This window comes from Amblyomma maculatum, chromosome 3, assembly GCF_055883805.1.
Source record: "Amblyomma maculatum isolate TAMU_Amacu chromosome 3, ASM5588380v1, whole genome shotgun sequence".
Classification (NCBI taxonomy): Eukaryota; Metazoa; Arthropoda; class Arachnida; order Ixodida; family Ixodidae; genus Amblyomma; species Amblyomma maculatum.
In genome coordinates, this window is record NC_139346.1 from 164,716,631 (window position 1) to 164,736,414 (window position 19,784).

The 19,784-nt window shown below is 47.4% G+C and overlaps 1 protein-coding gene across 1 annotated transcript; it reads right to left on the reverse strand.

The window, feature by feature from the left end:
• Positions 1 to 6,406: 6,406 nt before the first annotated feature.
• LOC146196723 (2',3'-cyclic-nucleotide 3'-phosphodiesterase-like) lies at positions 6,407 to 15,310 on the reverse strand. Its single transcript, XM_084597065.1, has 6 exons — positions 15,021 to 15,310; positions 10,080 to 10,236; positions 8,471 to 8,642; positions 8,129 to 8,241; positions 7,488 to 7,812; positions 6,407 to 6,690 (listed from the first exon to the last, which is right to left on the reverse strand). Exons 1-6 carry the CDS (start codon positions 15,308 to 15,310, stop codon positions 6,407 to 6,409), a joined length of 1,341 nt encoding a protein of 446 aa, XP_084453191.1.
• Between the last annotated feature and the right edge of the window lie 4,474 nt (positions 15,311 to 19,784).

The following is a 19,784-nucleotide window of genomic DNA, read 5'->3' on the forward strand; positions in this document are numbered from 1 at the left end:
GAGCTTGCAAAGTTACATTTTGAAATATGTTCTGGGATGTTCCAGCTCTGAGTAAGAAAGGTTACTCGATCCTAGGCCATATAGGCACGTTTGTACAGTTTGGTTAACAAAAGCCTTACAGAGGTCTATGCCAAGTTGTCTTTCACATAACACGGCAGCCTATGACTACATGCTAATGAGTATGTGTGAGATAACAGAGACATGAATTAAGGAATTAGTGATTAAGTGTGTAGCAAAGGGCATGTACAGTCGTGAGCAAAAGTTGTATACACCATGCGCTGCGAGAGAACTGCCCGCCAGATTTTTCCGACAGAGAAGCAGTTCTGAGATACGCATTACGTACCCTCCTTAATATATTTGCCATCTTGTTCAAGCAGTTTTGTGTGGCAGATTTTTTTTATACTGAAAAAAATTCAATCGTTGCGGTTCGCGTGGAGTATACCACTTTTGCTCACGGGTGTACATTAACGGGAATCCATAGTGGTATCCACAGACAAGTGACCACCACCCACGGCGTGCATGCAAGAGTGCAGCCGACACCACGATAGCAGACGACATGGTAATGATATCTCGTTGTGACGTCAGCGGCTAATGGTTGCCAGACCAGAAAGTTGATTCCGATATTAATAACAAAAATTAATTTCAAAACTATCTACTGCGCAGAATGAGCTCAAATTTTGAGGATATATAATTTTACGTCTGAGGAGTGAAATGCAATAATCAGTTTATGCTCTTGTTAGCTGTCACGACCCCTTTAAGTAAAAATATTTACTCTGAAGAACTGGTTCTCTGACTATGCAAAATAATTCAGGTTATGTATTAGGCGAGAAAAAAAAAAACGATATTGCGACCGTTTTTCCAATTAATAACATTATAGACGGGATCAACGCTGCTGAGCCGAATGGGAAGCGAACGCGGCTGCGGAACCAGTACCTGGTTAACGATGCCGACCGCCGGCAGCTGCGTTTCGATGAAGGCGAAATGGAGAAGCGTACGTGTGCTGTGCGATGCCAGTGCACGTTTCAGATCCCCAGTTGGTCGAAATTACTTCAATGTAGGCAGAATGCACTTAATGCATTGCTCATTGGATTGCAGACGCTTTCCTGCTCCGCTCGGTCAGCTCTACGCGGCGGCGTAGAGCTGACCGAGCGTAGAGCTGACCCTTCTCTCCGCTACGGCGCGCGCATCTGCTGGGATGCTGCTACCCTCCTCTGTAGCGAGCGCAGCGGCGAACACCTGTGGTACGGCGCAGCTGGTTGCAGTGGTTACAACGCATGCGCAGTAGCGGCTGGTGCCACGCACGTCGACTGTGGCTCCAAACGAGTAGTGAAGCTTTCGATTCAAAAATTGAAACGCCGTATGCATATTTGATTGGTTTCCAATAACCTTTAACACAGAGCTTTCGATGTTTTGATCCGCTATTCGAACATTCGCGAGCACTCGAGCCGCAGTTACGGGCAAACCTTTCGATCTTGTTTTTTTCTGCGAAGCATTATGACATACTGACAACGGCGGGTTCTAGATTGCGTGATGTTTTTTTTTTTTAATTCAGTCGGTGTACGAAATTCTTTCTTGTCAATATAATTTTTGTAATTCTGTCCAAAACGCTCTCCACGTCTGCCACTTATTCACGCCGAGTGTTCAACCACCAGGTAAAGATGTCTTAATTGTTCGTTCTTTCATAGCTTTGAGAAAATTGTCTGTTTCATATGAGGTTGGTTGCTTCCATCGGCAGACAGGCGCGAATTTGCAGCGAAATATTTAAAAAATTGTGCGGATCGCGGAAGCAGCTCTGTGGCGCAACGATGTGATGAAATTAAGATGCCCTTAACAGGTCATGACAGTTGACAATTTGCTAAGCGTAAACATGTCCACAAAAGATTTTACCGTGTACGTATGACTCAAACAACCGTGACTGAAGTGTTAAAGAGGCAGTAACTATCGTTCTCACAGTGAATGCAACACTCTGGCTGCTTGCAGAGTGGTCTGCGTGATGCAGTTAGTGGGACTTCTAGGCGTTCGACAACCTATCACGGGGCTGACTCCATTCGTTAGGAATGGACTGCTGCTATTTTATTTTCCACCGTGTTAACATTTAAGAGCGCCCTAGACACTGAATTGCGTCGAATTATATCCCCTATTGCTCGAAAGCAACTACAGACGAGGCACCAAGTTTTGTGCAAGTTCAGTATAACCCTAATTCGTTATTATTGGCCGAGTTTATAGGGTTATACGTCCCCAAGTGACTTAGGCTATGATGGAGATGTTAGTGGAGGGCTACGGAAATGATGACCCCATGCGGTTCTTTTAACATGCATCACACAGTGTACGGGCGAATTGCGTATCGCCGTCATCGAAAAGCGGCCGCTGCGGCCGAGATTTGAGCCTGTGTTCTTCGGTTCATCAGTCAAGGGCCCTAACCAATGAACCACCACGGAGAATTCATTCATTATTATAAGCCTGGGAACATCCACGGAGTATCCGACAATCTGTGTGAAAACGGAGTTCGCCGCAATTCTGCGCTCTGTGCGCCCAAACGAGGGATTAGAATCGCGGCTGTAATTGACACGTCGAGGAACCTACATAGAATAAGTGTGTACGACATGAAATCCCAGCTTCCGAGAGCGAAACTGGGATCGTTGTTCAAGCAGAGACCAAACTTCCGACAAATCTTTATTTGAGGATATGAACATGAACAGAAAGGTTCAACTGGGGACTGCAGCAAACATGTGCATCCTCTGTGCGCGATCATATTAATACAAGAAGGAAATCTGGACGTGAAGGTATAACACACAACAAGGCAGCAGCAGTAAAGAAAGACCAAAACGACCAAAGCGACTAGGTCTCATAGGGCTTGTGAAAGCTTTCCAGCGCAGCCCTTAAAGCTCATTATTCTACTTATTCCTTAATTGAGCCGCAGCATGTGTTCATGAAAAACAAAAGACGTGACAAAAAAAAAGCACTTTCAATGAGCAGTGGTTCGTGGATAATATTAACTTCGAGCAAAGTGCACCTCCCTAATGTGACATACAGTGGGATAATGGAAAGGGCAACCGAGGGAAATAAGGAACTCTCCATGACGCGCACACAACAGACGTTAATTAGAATGCGAAATTAGTTGCACAACCATTTATATGTACCTTGTACAGAAAGTAAAAGACAACCACAAACCTGCACTGGAATACAAACTCGGCCTCCGTTTCTCCCGTACAGTGCTCTAAAGGCCAACTTTCGGTGGTGGCTGTCTAACCATCTACTGTCGAATGCATGTTATTGCGTGCAACCTAGGCTTAAGAATGCTCAACAGCGTCACTCCCGACCATATCGTAACGACAGACATTCCGAAAACGAATCAAACTTTGCATGGTTGATGACTTCTCCGTGCAGCCAAAGTGGTACGTTTAAGAATAATATTGGGGTGTTTTAACAAGACGTACCTGTGACATTATATTGATGCAAATGGCAGGCTTACGAGAAAATGTCATAGCAGAAACTTCCCCTAAATTTCAATGCACTATGGCCCGAACAACTTTCTTTTCCTTGAAGTAGCGGGCGTATTAACTGAAATCCAATGGCGAAAGAGCTTCACAAGGCAACTACAACGGGAGAAATAATTTGCCAGTATACGCTTCACTTGCATAGAAAAGAAAACCGAGGCGCGATGCGAAAAGACATTCTTCCTCAAGAACTGTTCAGGTTCTCTTCTGACAGTATGGAGTAGCGCGCATTCATCCTCATTTATTTCTCTACTTTTAGTTGCATATAGTCTCAAAATTTTTTATTTTGTTACCAGACACTCAATAAAAGACAAAGAACAAAGGCGGAGGCAGGAAGCTAATGGTTTAAAACTATCGCAAACTGCGTAGGAAAATTATCACCGCCGTTAAAGGTTCAAGCAAACATTTCGCAAAGCTCCGTTTTTATCGCTTTTATCAGCTGCGGCTGCAGCTGAGTTTAGATGAAAAATTATGGTAACTGTTTTATTCTACCACGTGGAACATGTGGAAACGAATGTTTTTCAGGAACTGGACAAGCTGGCAGCGTCAACGCGTACAATACATTGTATTGTGCAGTAGGAGTAACAGCAGGCCAGAAATCCGGAGCCAATACAGCGTTTGGTACGGGTACTGAGGAATCGTGTGCAGTGCGATGAGCGTCTGAGATATCTGGTGAGGTTAGCAGCAATATGCCTCACAGAATGCTGCTTTTAGGCACATTAAGCCGGGTTCCTGAGGCTGCATAAACTTTCATATACGGCACAAGAAAAAAAAAAAAAACGGAGTGTAGCACAGTAACAATTGGGAATGTTACTGTGGGTTACAGCCCCTTATGGTGGCTGGCAGTATTAATAAATGAAATAAATGAAATGAAATGAAATGAATTTACGTAAGCTGGCTCTTAGGCATTCACGTAATAGCATATCCCAGTGCCACAAGATTTTATACGCTTCACTCAGAAGGTCGCCCAACGTCTGTTACCGCAGCACGGACTGGGGCGAGCGCTCAGTGGGAGTGGGTAAACGATCGGAGGGGCCCACTTCGCCTCGGGGGTGACCCGTGTACCAGGTTCCGCGTCAGTGACCGGATGTGGTGGCTAATCCTGCAAAATGTAAAAAAAAAAAAAAAAGAGAGAGAGAGAGAGAGATGGAGAGCCACGGGTCGACATTTACTCACTCTTCCGTTTCAATCACGACTCCACAAGCTGCGGCGCTTATGTCCGGGACAACCACTCAAGGGCGCCGCCATGATGCCTCTCGCTCCGAATCATTGGAGAAGTGAAAAGTATAGTTGTCTTCCATCTTTGGTCGTGTTTCGGAGCTCAGCAGGGTTCGGTGACTACCCTGGTGACAAGCTGCATAGGCTGCATTTTCACAAAACACCAACGTGGTTTGAAACGACGTACAAAGGCCGAAATATTAAAAGGCGCCGCGTCTAGGCAAAACCATGTCAAATATGACAACCTTTTGCCATATTTATATGTGTCGGCACGAGCTAGGACCTAACCCGCAGAATAAAGGGATGAACAAAAAAGGCAGAGTGAAGGATGCGGGATGCAACGGCGTCGAACGTGAAAAAGCAATCAGTGACTTAATATTTGCGCATAGGTGCAAGCATTTAGCGCCCCAATTAAGAAACAAGGACAGCTGCCGAGAGATCCCATACCAACTCTGGGCGGATGACTTGACCTCCAGTCCAATGCACACGGCTAAGTCCCACGCGCAAGATGTCCAGACAAGGCCTGGTGTATGGCGGCGGATGGCAGGGGCATAAAGATTGGGTGCTGCTCCATGAAGAAGCTACCATCTTTTCCATCCTTCCAGCAATAGTACCGTTAGCTTCGATAAGCGCAAATTAAAACGCGCGCGCGGTTTCTTCTGCCGCTCACCGAACTAATCTCGCTTGCTGAAATGTCAGCTGCGCACATCGTGACAATGATCATTGGCTGGTTTACCCATTCAAATTTTTATTAAGGCAGGTTCTGTGAGCTTATGTTTCGGGTAGCAATGGGAGCTTCCGCCGGGTTCCCTCGCTCACGTCCGGGTACAGAGCAGTAACGGGCCGTAGCAACAGCTTAAATAACTCAGTCTTAGTCGCGATGCAAGATCAAAAAGTGCAAGGCTGGCACTCGACATATAGAAATAAGCACGACTATTAGCTTTTAAAACGTACAAATTCAATCGAGCGTCTGCTTCATCAGCAGCAAGAGAAGTCACGTGATCCCACTTGCTCCCCTAGGTCGACGCTAGCGCCGTTCGCTCCAGCGGTGGTGCTCGCGCCCAGGCAGGGAAAAATATTACACGGAGTGGGGAGTCATTTTTGGCCGTGTATAAGTTGCACCGTTATATAGGACGCACCAACGAAAAAATAACACATGGAGTAGGAAGTGTGAAAGTGTTGGAACTAGCAGATGAAAGTTGATGGAGACGATCGACAATGTGCAGTGCACAGTGCGAGAGCGAAATGCCATTTAACATGCAGGGTGATCGGCTGCCGCAATACCTATGAAGTTCTGAAGCAAGACTTATTGGTGGGCTCGTTGGTATGGCATGTTGAGGAAGATTTTCAGCCTTAAGTATGCGTCTGTTTTGGCTGGCAAAATCTTACTTACTTATTAAGTTCCATACCTACTCCCTATGAGAATTCGCTGGGTTCGAGTCCATACCTTTCCATTGGTTCCTTTTTTGTTTTTTCCCGAGCTCGGCCAGAACCACCTAGATGGCGCTTGCTCGGCAGATGCAAGCCAGAGCATTCTTGGTTAGGTTTGACCATGTTAAAAAGTGACCTCACATTAAATAAAAAAATAATCGCGAAAATATAGTATGCGATGTCAGCAATGCAGGTTGCCCCGGAGGAATTCCACACTGCTGTCACTGCAGAAGAAAAAAAAAAAACAAGGAAAAGCCTCCTCACACAGTTGTGTGGGGCTGGTAGCAGCCCGTGAAGATGGCATCCAGTTCTACTGCTGTGTCGAACACCAGGAGGCAGGCTTTGTCAGCTGATGACACGGAGCCGTAGATGTCGACACCAGCGACCCTCTTGGTGCATACGGCTCCCTCTGTCGATGGTCCGATCCAGGAACGCAGCTTTGATGAAAGCAGCTTCCACGGGGCGGTGACCGCTCGACTGTAGCTGTACTTCGTTCCGCTCACGGAGCCAAGGGGAATAAAGGTGATCCTTGAAGGCTGCATGCCTGACAAGATGCCATTAATTTCAATTAACTATGTCTTAAACATATTCTACACACCCAAACGCACATCTAGAATGGTCAACCATTGTTCAGTGCGTTTGACTATATGCAATAATGTAATAAGTCGGTCTTGGCTTGTATAGGCCAGCACATATGGACACACGACTTATGACATATATAGACACACAACGAGAGGACTGTGGTTTGCACCGGAAGTTTCCTACCACATCTAGGAAGTTTCCATTACGAGGAATAGATTCATTTCCTCGCACAATGCGAAAATGAAGAATTGAACGATCAAATGCTCGAAGTGTCTACCACGACCAGCTGCGTCTGCTTTTTGATTTTCTTGTCGAGATTCAGCCTTCGTGGTCACGTGAAAAAAGAAAAAAAAATATGGGGGGTGGTCAGTTGGGCTCACGCCAATGTAATGCACACTGGTTTCGCTCGCCAATCTGTTTTCACCGTGATTCCAATCCAATTTTGATTCGATTGTCTTCCACTCACCAATTTATTCCAATTGTGATTAAATTCTTACTGATTTTTTTTGTAATTCGTTCTTTTTGTTCATTTCTACTAGGCAAATCTTGAACCGGCCTCTCCCTTAAGAACGGGGAGAGGGAAAGCCCGCTAAACGCCTTTTGCGTAAGGAGTGCAGTCAATGGAAAAACTGTCCGGTGTCGGCGACTGTGGGAACCTCCACCTGCCCCAGACGCTGAATAGTCTCCCGTTCATGGCACTCTTCGTACTGTCACAATAAAACTATATTCACAAGCACTAATGATAAGTTGGCGTCTTACCTTCCAGATTAATCAGTTCGTCAGCGTTGCGCAGAGCCTCCTTTCCATCACCGCTGCCTCCATCTTCTGCTGCGAACTTGGCGAGGTCGACGATGCAGTCGACTTCCTCCCAGTTCGAAGGACTAAGGCTCATCGAAAACCGAAGCGCAACTGCGTCCATGCCGCCAGCGGCCTCGGCTGCATTACCATCGCCCCCGTTGCTGTCGTGAGCCTCCGTCAGCGAAGCCTGGTCGTCGCTGAGCTCCACCATGGCGAATACAAAGCCTCGGGTAACGCCGTAGCCAAACACATGGATCGTGTCCCTCCGGCCGTACGCTTTTCTGACCTGCGTGATGCGTTCGACAAGCGTCCCTAAGAACTCCACATCTAGGGGAAATTTAACCCTTATAGATTAAAAATACTGTGAAGCTGTCAACTTCATGTGTTTTGATTAGTGAATTTTATTGCGTGAGTATATTGCAAAGGCAACATGTAAGGACACAGGCCAAAAACGCAGGTTACGTGGAAAGGCGTTCCGAGGGAGACGTTTTAGATAACCCAGAATTTGTGACTAAATCCCACTATTTGGAAAACAGCTTGGAAATAGGCCCATGTTATTGAAGGAATGTTTCGTATAATCAACTCTGCAGATCTAAACGTACCTTCTCGCTGCAGCAGTAGTCGCGGTCCGTTTTGGCGCGACCAAAGAGACACAGTCGTGCCAGACAGAAAGGAAACACGCAGGTGTTTCTGATGGCTTTCAGGTGTAGGGTGGCTGAAACGAAACGGCACAGGCAAAACGTGATATGTACGGCGAATATCCATTCGTGGTAATGTGGACGTTGAGTTCGTCCAAAAAATGAGGATGCACAGTCTTCGTGTGCTTACTTTTTTAAGCTATAAAAAACTACAAATTCAACAAAAATCGAATAAATGAAGCACTTCTCATGAATCCCCCGCTAACGTATGACTGCCAGCCATCTATGGACATGTATAGCACTCACAGTATTCCTCGCGTAGCGTGGTCCTGAGCTGCTGAAATCGTCGCAGGAGCAGGGCCGCGTCCTTGGGTCTCGGGGACCAGCCCATGGCGAATGGATGCACCTCCTCCCATTGGCTCACTCGGTTGGTTAAGTACTCCAGGTTAAGTCCCTTGTTGTTGGTCGCTGTCAGAACCTTTCATAAAGGCAGGAAAAGATGAGTTCAGGATCCCGTCGCAGCGTCGATACGCCTGCTCCGGTAAAACATGACAACAATATACGCCAGCTCATTTGTACTAAGCAGCTCTTCTTGCCAATGCAAGGGAAAGCTACAACGTGGGCTGCCCGCAACTGTGTCATTACGCCAAATAACTCTAGCACGGCGGTGCGCCTGGTCGCTTTGTTTCCGCGCGGCAACTTCTTTCCATCCCTGGAGCAGCTCTGACTGGCCGAGAGGGCGACGGCGTCACAAGGTCACGTGAACCCGGCACGGAGAGGACGACGGCGTCACAAGGTCACGTGAGCCCGGCATGGAAATTCAAAATTAAACTATACACGGATCAAGTATTCTCAGCTTATGGCACGTCAAAGCCAGCTTTAGCCTAGCCATACAAGTTAACCCATTTCAAAAAGTACTCTGAGCAATCCACATGGCAAGCGACGTTTTCCACCTGCTTCCAACATACTGCTATTGTTTATATTTATGGAGATCCGGCTAATGCAAGGCTAATGGCGTAATTGCACTGTTTCTCCTCTCGAATTTCACAGCCGATGCCAGTTATATAGACGAACTTCACATTCCGCTGCTTGGTTATAGAGGCACCAGCTGCGTGCTAATATCACGCAACATTCCTTTTTCCAGTTTTTTGATGATTCATCTGGCACCAGAATTCTCCTGCAAGCTGGTCATAAAATTGATCATTCAGCTAAGCGAACTTCCAGAACCTTTTGTTTTTCTTTGTACAAACGGCGTGCACAAAATAAACCACGTAGCAAGAAATAGATTCCATTTCCTTATTAATCTTTTCATATTTTATTCAACTGTCTTGCCAGCAGATTGTTGTTTGGTTTGGGAGATCACAGTTCGCAAAAATAATTTTTTTAATTCGCTTGTGGTATTTTACAAAGGGGTGGCAGCGAAAGCATATTTCCCACAACAAATGTACCTCGATCCAGTTCCCCCGTAACAGTATTTCCAAAAGGAAATTAGAAGCAGTAGACACGTTGGTTTATCCGGAGAGTGACAAGTCCGCCCAGCCCAAAGCCAGATGAACCCTGTCGTCACCCGGCTGAATGGAATGTAAAGAGTAAAGAGCAGATAAGCAAATGCTAATTTCATAGTTTCGCCTCTTCCAAGCAGATGGCAAAGCCGTTTCAACTTCGTTCGACTGGAATTACAGTGTCCGATTTCTCTGTCAAAGCTGGGATTTGCAGATCGACGCAGTACAACTATACATGCTAATCTACGAACACAAATATCGGCACAAAGTCTTAAGCCTGCGATTCACAGGTAAAAATTTTTGCGTCGCTAAGATACGAACACAGGTCTCCATATTTAGCTTCAAGACCAACTGCAATAATTCGTAACGAGCTAGAAATTACCAATGCACTAAGAAATTAACGACCACAATACCTCGGGATCCAAGACGATGTGATGCGGCATGTCGACCAGGATGACAGTGTAGCCGTACCTAGACGCCAGCACTAGAAACTTCGCAATCTCCCACACCCTGACATTGGTGTTCTTGTTTATGATCATCGGTACGTCATTCTTCATGAAACCTTCGATCCTGGAACAAATGCGAGGAAAGCAATCTTTATATCGATCAAGGCTCGAAGAAGGTAGCTATGGTTCGGGACTTTGTGTGCGCAGATGTTCACCTGGAAACCGGGAATAAGTCGATGCCAGAGGTCATATAGCGCTTTTAGCGGTAGTGAGCGCAATTACAGAATTTCTCCAAAAGCATCTACTGGCCTGCGTGTAGAGACTAGATTAATGCTGTGTAAAATAGCTGGCAATTTCGAAGATCGCATAATACGAATCCCCCTATCTAGAGGCCTATAGAATAAACAAGCTGCTCAGCACTCTCGAGAAGCGACAAAAAGGGCCGGCGTATTCTCACATCCTCATTGACAGGCAGGAGTTCGATGCTTTTTACGGTGCCGAAAAACCGGTATAGCGATCGACTCGTAGTATCATATCTATTTTCATCACCGCGACAGTCCGTGAGTGAAGTTTTTTGCTCGGTAACAAGCGACGGTTTACCAGCTCACGCATCTTGAGCCGTTCGGCCTCGTCCATCCGTGTTCGTTTGATATGGGCTTCTCGGATGCGTCTCCTATTGTCCCCGAATCTTTTGCCAGACATGTCAGCGAAAGGCTGATTAACCATATATAGAGATCACTGCATGGTCCACTCTCGAACGCTGTACTGGAGAACGCGATCGGAGATTAGTTCCAAATGTCTTTGCAAGTGCAACTGGATTTTATTCGACAAGTGGGACAAAAGGCGCACTTTTAGAAAGAAGAATGAAGACATATGGGAAATTTGGAAAAAGAAGCGTATACGTATTCTGTCAAAAAGAGTTTTGCAGAATTCGTCACCGCTACTTCCGACAGCAACTGGTAAATCGTGAAAAGACAGCTAGAGCCCGCGTTGCCGTAATGACAGTGTGGCGTTCGCACAATGGGCACTGCGCTACCACGTGCTGGATGTCTAGCCTAAGAACGAATACACAATAGAGGATTCAATACTCTTTCGACTTCTGTGCATCCTAATCTGAAGGAAGTGCACCGAGGCCTAGCTTTAGGCATCAAGCTTAGAATGGTTATGTGCGAGGATCAATGCCGCCTGAGTAGTTAGCGCTAGTTTATGTGGTTCTCAACTAGTCTCGCGGTTACATATGATGTGCTATCTCTAAAAAAAAAGAAAGAAAAGTTCAGAGAGCATGGCAGAATCTGCACTGGAGAAATGCAAAAGCCTGAGCATTGCTGCTGCACACAGTATATAGCGTCCTTCAAGCGCTTAGCTTCACATGCCGCTCTTGATGCTCAATAGCGCGTTTTCATTTCGATGCGGAACTCCACTATCCGACGAACATGTATCTGACACTGGCGGCGAGAGAGCGACTGGCGTAGTAGAGGGGCGCCACCGGACGTCATGACATAACGCGTTGCCAGGATGCGACGTGACGTCACAGTGGCAGTCAGTGACCTCTTTCTTGGCATAGAGAGGGGTGCCGCCGGACATCGATGACCCCACGCCTGCTAGGATGTGTGATGACGTCACCGCGGCAGCGATCCCCATGACAACCGCATTTTTATGACGGCACAACATATGCGTAGCATTTGTTTGGTTCTTTCGCTCTTTTACGGCCTAATTATATATTTATTTGATTAATTGACACTCATTGCACACTTCTGATCGCTATCACGCATTTTTTGGCTCATTAAGCCAGAAGAACATTCACTTTCGATTGGTGTGAAGTCACATCCTTTGGACGTCGACATTAGTCGTATGGCTGTATCGACGTCCGATTGATTTTGAACCGGTAGTTTCATTCTTTCCAGTTGTGATGTATGGATGCGAGAGCTGGACTGTGAAAAAGGCTGACCGCCGAAGAATTGACGCGTTTGAATTGTGGTGCTGGCGAAGACTCTTGAGAGTTCCTTGGACTGCCAGAAGATCAAATCAGTCGATATTGTCGACCATAAACCCTGACTGCTCATTGGAGGGTCAAATTCTAAAGTTAAAGCTCAGCTACTTTGGTCATCTGATGAGAAGAGAGGAGTCGCTGGAGAAAGATTTGATGTTGGGAAAGGTTGAGGGTCGCCGGAGAAGGGGTAGGCAACGAACGCGATGGTTGGATGGCATCCTCGAGGCACTGCAGATGAAGTTATGTGATGTTAGGAAGATGATGAGAGACCGGTAAGCGTGGCATGACATGGTCCGTAGGGTCACGATGAGTCGGACACGACTGAACGACTGAACTGAACTGAGTTTCACTCTACTAGCTAAAGCCGGGTATTGCCGTGTGTGCAGGAGGAGGAGCAAAAATTTGTTGTGACACTGAAGTTATTTGGGAAAGGCAAGTGAGGATGGTTATGGCGCTGGGCGGCCGACCCTATTCCAGTACGCCATTGGCCGGCGCCGCTGCCCGAGCTTTCTGGACCAGGGCTCGCTGGGCCTCCAGGTCCGAGCTGGACAGGGCCGCCCCCCAACCAGTTGACTGTCTTATAACTTCTATATTTGTGTTTTGCTGGCAGGCCCACGCCATGTGGTATAGATTAGCAGTATTGTCGGGACTATGTGTTTTAGTATGGCGGGATTTAGAAAACACCCGGTTTGGAGCGGTCTAAGATGGCACGTCCTCAGATCGGTCGAGACCCTTGGCTGGTACCGGAAGTGCCCTTCTGCAGAGGCGTAAATGACTAATAATCTCTGCATAACTTATGAGCGCGATTAGTATGGTTGACGCGGTAGAACCGGATGATTAGGTGGAAACCCGGTAGGGAACTCTCGGGCAGCCGCGTGAGAGGTTTCGTTCCCCTCCACCCCCTGGTTTGCTCCCCCCCCCCCCCTTATGTAATACCCTCGAAAGAGGACCTTTAAGGGTACTATGAATAAATAAATATTCTGCTGGCGAGTGGCGCTATCCTACCCCGCACGTAATTTCGGCAGGCCTGTTGTGAGTCCGACATTATGTACGCTGTGTAGGAATGGGTGGCGGCCAGTGCAATTGCCACTTCCTCCAACATAAGCGCTTCGCTAGTTTTTGCCGAGAGCCCGGTAACCTGCCTTTCTTCGTGCACAACATCAATGCTGCAATAATATAATAGGGGAGTTGATTGAGGCCCACAGAACAAGCTGAATTGCTAGGCTGTCGGTGACCAGCACCGGCAGGCAAGTCCTCCGAGACCTCAATCTCGGGCTTCTCCCCACCAGCGAAAACAGAGTTGACATCCCAGATGTGTGCAAATATACTTTGGCGGTTCAGCCGCTGCCAAAAAACATAGATTGGGAGTATAATCAAGGGCGGCGGCGTGAAGCCAGGGCAAAATTTATACAATTAGCTATGGCAGTAAGACAGGCACATGTTACATGGATGCAGCGTGCCCCACGGAGGACGCCATCTGCACCATTGCTGCCGTGTGTGCAACAATCACGAGCATTGCGCTGGCAGGCGGTAGCTGGCAGCTGACTTAATGGTCGATTACTGAGCGGACGTAGGGTTGCCTGAAATTATGTTTGGCAGGAGCTGCCAACTCAGGCCCCTCCTTTCATATGGGAGGGTGATATCGCAATCAGCCTGCCACAGTCCTTGTATTCACGTTATTCCTAGGCCACGCAGGCAAGTTCATACGGCTCGGTTAAAGCGGGGCTTTATATTGTTAAGATGCGGCAAGCCGATGAAGAAAGAAGACAGAACATGACCGATGGCGATGGTTGATGACGTTTAAAGAATGTTGGTGGGCCTAGCGCGAGCGCTCCTGTCCGCGCCACTGCCCGCTTTTTCTTCCTTGATGTCCATAACATGACCCGGGGCCACCGAGCGATCGTCCCGATCTTGTACGAGGAAGTGTACGATTTTGATGATTGCATGGCATGATGATGGGCGTGTCTGGATGCTTGAAAAAGAAGAGAAGGAAGGAAGATTAGAACGGCTTGCCAGCACGATGATTCCCAATGAACTTTGGCCCAGGAGACTCTCGGGCCACACTTTGCCACGACTCGATGACGGAGGCCAAGGAACGCACCGCATGGCATAGGCAGAGGAGAATGTCTTGAAGTGTAGCGGTGTCTTAGGTAGTGGGGTCTTTGGTCAGCACATCTGGTCAGTGGGGTCACAAATGGTCGTTCGGGTCAGTCTCTCCTTCGTCGTGTCTTGTAGTCGGGGCGGGGGGTCGGGGCGGAGGAACGGCAAGGTCTTGCTGGGTCCGGCAGGCTGGGAAACAGCCATGCGATGCCTCCTAACCTTCAGCCGATGGCGCAAGAAGTCGCAGGGCGCCGAAGCTCCGGTCCAGGATGAGGGGGGTGATGAAGTACCCCGCACCTCCAACCAAATGTTACGATGCGGCAAGCCGATAAAGAAAGGAAACTGAACATGGGTGGTAGCCTATATGCTATAGCGTCATACTCTTAATGGCGGAACTTGAGTGTCCATAATTTTTAATGTAATTATTTAACTAATCATCCTATTGCCATTTTTTTTTCGTTTAGCATTCTCACACCATCCTCTCTCAAATAAAACCCTTCGTTTTATCCAACTTTTACGAGAATGACACAAGACGTACTACACAAGACTACACAGGACCTTGCCGACGTAACCTAGCCGAGCGGCCATGGCCTAGCAATGCCTTCGCATTAATAATAAAGAATAATTGTCAGAAAGTGCTGCATAATCTCGTGGGCAAAAAGAAATACACTGTAAATGCGATGATAGCAGCTCCCGTCCCAACTTTCCGGTCACAAACACACGCAAACAAAGAGAGAGAGAGAGATAGAGAGACAGACAGACTAAGCCAGACCACAGACACCTATAGCCCCCTCACGCTGTGAGCATAGATGACTCACTTGCTGAAGCAGATGTCGTGTGACTCGCCAATGGTCTCTTGGTTCCTCTCGGGAGCCATGGGCGAGCTGAACAGCTTGTCGGACCAGTAGGCGCGGCTCTCCGGGTACAGCTGCTCCAGCTCTGCGACCACGATGTTCTTGCCCGTGCCAGGAGGGCCACGCACCAGGAACAATATGCGTCCGTGGGTGCGCAGGAAGCTAACTGTCTCCTCTGCCTTGACGCAGGGTGCATCCACGTGCTCCAGCAGCTGCGCGTTGTCCACCGCCCATGTGGTGCCGCCGTACGCCATCACTGTATGTGCACGGAATTCGGCGCGATTAACGTAACAAAAAAAAAAAAAGAACTACTGGTTTACAGGAGAAACAAAACGAATCAGCAGCGGAGCTGTGTCACCGCTTACCGTGCTTACCGCAGTAAAGCTGGTATGTGCCTTGCAAGGACTTCGATAATTGGATCCAGGACATCTGTAGTGCCGTTCTTTTTCGGGGTATACTGTGCGATCACGTAAAATGTGGAACTAGGCCTGTGGAATTCGCGAATTGGTCAGCTCATCAAAAAGCATTCTTCTTACTTTACTACTCTCTCATATATTTTAATGAAATAACCTTTCTGGAAGCTTATGTCGCATTATCCGACTCGAAGAAGTCAAATCAAATCACCATAAAGCGCTCATGAAGGAGGGTATTTGTTTCGAAATTCTTCTGGATTACATTTCTTTTCATCACCATGTGTCAGTTCGGCGGCTATGAATGGGTAAGTAAGGCGTTGACGCTACGGACAATGAAAAGAAACACTAATACAACCGTATACCTTTAAAGGTCCATCACGGGTCACTTCGGCGGCAGTGGATGGTATAGGTAAGACGTGGGCGCTACGAACTATGAAAAGAAACACTCATACAACAGTGGCTTCAATGGCTTCCCTTTAAACAGAGCCAACTTGGCGAGCCATGAGGATATGGCGGTCAAGCAAGCCTAAACAGAACACTTAATTTCGCATTCGAAATTGGTGCGCAAAAGGAAACGGAACGTATTTAAACAAGATTAATTTGCAAGCACTGCATTAAAGGTTTCAAAGATAGATTTTAAAAATATAAAAAAGAAAAAATGTAGAGGCAGTCGTAAGATGCGATGTACACACAGAGCGCGATTTATTTATTTATTTATTTTTTGTGGGGAAAGAGGACTGTATTCATGGCGCAGTAAAAGTACCCGCCTTCCCATTATTTCAAACGGGACAATCCCTTCCGTGACTCCAATCATCCATCCATCCGCTCACCCACCTGCCCATTTACCCATCTACGACACGTCGCTGTGTCTAAGTCGGCCGTACCTAAAGCCTCTTTCACCTATTCACGGCCGGTTTCAAGGGGCGCGAGGTTTCAAGGGGCGCGAGCGAGAACTGCTGTGGCCTGCTTCGTCTACGCGCGCCGCGGTTTTGAGCGAGCCAACGGCAACCCCACACAACACACAACCGACGGCACGCGGGACACACGGAGTCAGCATACCGGGGGCAGCGAGTATAGGCCACCTGCATTGGTGGAACAGTAAAGTCTTCTATCCATCCATCCATACATCTGTCCATCCACTCAAACACCCACCTAAATTCCCCCTTCAATCAATCAATCAATCAATCAATCAATCAATCAATCAATCAATCAATCAATCAATCAATCAATCATCAATCGATCAGTCAGTCAGATGGCGCTCCGTAGCAGGATTCACCCACCCACCCACTTATCTACCCACCTACCTAACGCTACCCTTCAATCAATCAATCAATCAATCAATCAATCAATCAATCAATCAATCAATCAATCAATCAATCAATCAATCAATCAATCAATCAATTGGCGATCCGTAGCAAGATTCACACAAGCACTGTCATTCAATGATTCATCAGGCGCGACGCTGTCAAGGCGAGCGCTCTTTTCCTGCAGCATGCGTCCCCGACTAAAAATAGATTTTTCTGAGGTGAGTAAAAAATATTAAATGCTTGTCTGCGGACCCAGGTTCAATGCATTTGTCATTATCTTGATAATAAACACTCGTATTTCTGGAGAAACGATCAAATCCTGTGGAGTGGTACTTTGCTCTTCCCATTTCTAGTTAGCGCCGTCAATCTCGTCGTCGGCAGTAGATAGAAGCCTGATATGTAGATGAGGAAAGCGTACCTAGGGCGTCTCATTTCTGCATCAGCACCTGCCTCCGCTGAAGGCACGTTTGAACTGCCTACCGAGATAGTTTCGAGCCTTCTCAGTTTAGCGTCACAAAACCAACGCAGAGGGATCCGGACGCTTCTCTATTTTTTTTTTCCTTGCCCACTATTTGCATGCTTAGCCTTCGCAGTATTCACCTCATGTCTGGAACGAAGTATAAGGCATTTCTACTCAGCTGCTGTGGCACGAGGCATCGGCGCCGTACTTCGATGCGAAGCGCTGGCTGAAATAGGAAGCAACCTGAAGGCTCTTTGGTAATTACGTAATGCGCGAATTTCAGAGCCGCTTATGTTCGTTTACACCAACCCTTTAACTTTGTTCAAATATAGAATAAGAGAATTACACACGCAGTATATTACTTCATGGCGGCGCGTCTACCTCGCGAGGCGCTCGCTAAGTTCTTCAACATTCTTTTACATCCCCCCCCCTCCCCTCCCTCTTATCTTTGCCCTAATTGTATGGGACTTTGGCCTACAGCATCCAAGGCTCACATTCTGCTGTGCCTCGGCGGCACGATAACAGCAGAGGCCGCAAGACCTCTCACATGGTATATGTGAGAGGGCGCACATGCGCCAAAGTATCATTTCATATACATCACCATCCCACCGTGCGTAACCACGTCATGGATCACCGTCGTAAAATTAGCGTACTAAAAAAAAAAAAAAAAAAAAAAAAAAAAAAGAACCGAAAAAAAAAACAAAAAAACGTGTAGCCACCGGCGTTGGAATGGAAGAGCATAAGCTGCTATCCACCGTATTCTCGCCGGGACGAATCATTTGATTGCGTACGAACCCAACTAATCGTTAGACACCACTCCGATCTCTCTAGCACAACTCACTGGGCCGCAATTTTAGCGTAATGACGTATTTATATTAATAAATAAATTCAAGCGCACCAACGATCGGCGTTCGATCGAAGAGCGTTAGCTATATATCCAAAGCGGTTCCCCACTGAGTGGAAGGCAGGTTTTAATTCACTCCTAGGTACCAAATTCGGGTGCCACCGAGTTGAGTATGTAACGACGATTCGTTTTGTGCCACCCGCGTCCTCCTGCTGCTACTGGTTCGCCACCTGCGACGGTGGCTAAGTGGTTAAGACGCTCGGCTACTGAACCGAACTAGTACCCAGGTTCGATTCCGACCGCGGCGGCCCCGTTTCGATGGAGGCAAAGCGCAAAGGCGTGCGTCTGAATGCGAAATCAGCGCACGTTAAAGATCACCCCCCCCCCCCCCCCCCCTCCCCCTTCTCTTACGGCATGGTTTTGGTGACCACCGAGGTGTGTGACAAGTACATGCGAATTTATTTTCCTCTAAACCAACCGAACAACTCACCACCACGGTTCCGGGCAGTTACATCCCCGTTACGGTAGCAATGACCAGAGGGTCGTCGGCAGGACTCCCTCGTACATTTTAAACCTCGACTCGACCAGCAATTTTATGTGTAATAACCCAACGAACCGTTTAACACCAGTCCGAACCACGGGTGACCAGCGATTAAATCACAACTTTGAAACAAACGGTTGCCTCCCCTCCCCCCCCCCCCTTCTCCACCCTCTTTCGCCTTGAATTTGGAACCGCCGACAGGCCCGCAGAAATCGCCAAACGTGGGAAGTAAGAGCTTACGCTCTTAAAACGATTGCCGTAATCCAAACCTCTATAACCTGCCTCTGCCTCATTCGCAAAGCGTGCTATTCGAGGGGTTGTAAACCAACATTTCCGCGGCATGATAGTGCTGAGAGCAACGTAAGCACTTTTGAACGTTCGTTAAAAAAAAAAGAAAAAAAAACCAACTATCTTATCAAATCACTGCGGTCAGCATTCATTGCATGTTTTATACAGGAAGAATGGCGCCATTCATTGCAGAAACTTTTCAGTAAGCAATAAACCGTTGCTCAAACGCGTGGCCAATTAACCGATTGTAGGGCGTTAAGAATGCCACAACGGCAAAAGTTTTCCTCCTCTAAACGCTGCTGTCTATATTCACTTCTTTTCGCACTCTGGGTCCAAGATCGGCAAGCAAGACAACACCGCACAGAAACTCCAAGTTCGCTGTTGCTTCTTCGATGAGAGACATCTGAGAAGTCCAGATCTGAGCTGAGAAGTCGCGTTCTACGAGAATAGCGAGTTAAGTAACGAGGCACTTACCTCTTTCGTATCCGTGCAGCCAGACTTGGCGATATGCTTCGTTCCGCCTAAAGAAGGCGAGCACGTTGTTTATCGGAGCTCTCGAAGGAGAGTGGTACCTTAATAGTGATCCCACTGGTTCACACTTCGGGCTTTAAAGTAGTTTAATTCACGACGAAGAAAACGGATGAAACAGTACAATCTTCGAAATTCAAATATGACGGCATGAAACTCACGGAGCGCAGGGAACGTATTCGAAGGAGACTGAAACCGAGTTTTATGCTATGAACATCAGAGCACGATCTGGCGCTGCAGTCGTCTAGCTGCTCTCCGTGGATGAATCAGTTGGAGTGTCGGAACACCGCGGCTTGGAAGTGTGACACGCTGCACAGCTAGGCTTTTATTGTTGCCATGGGTTGCAA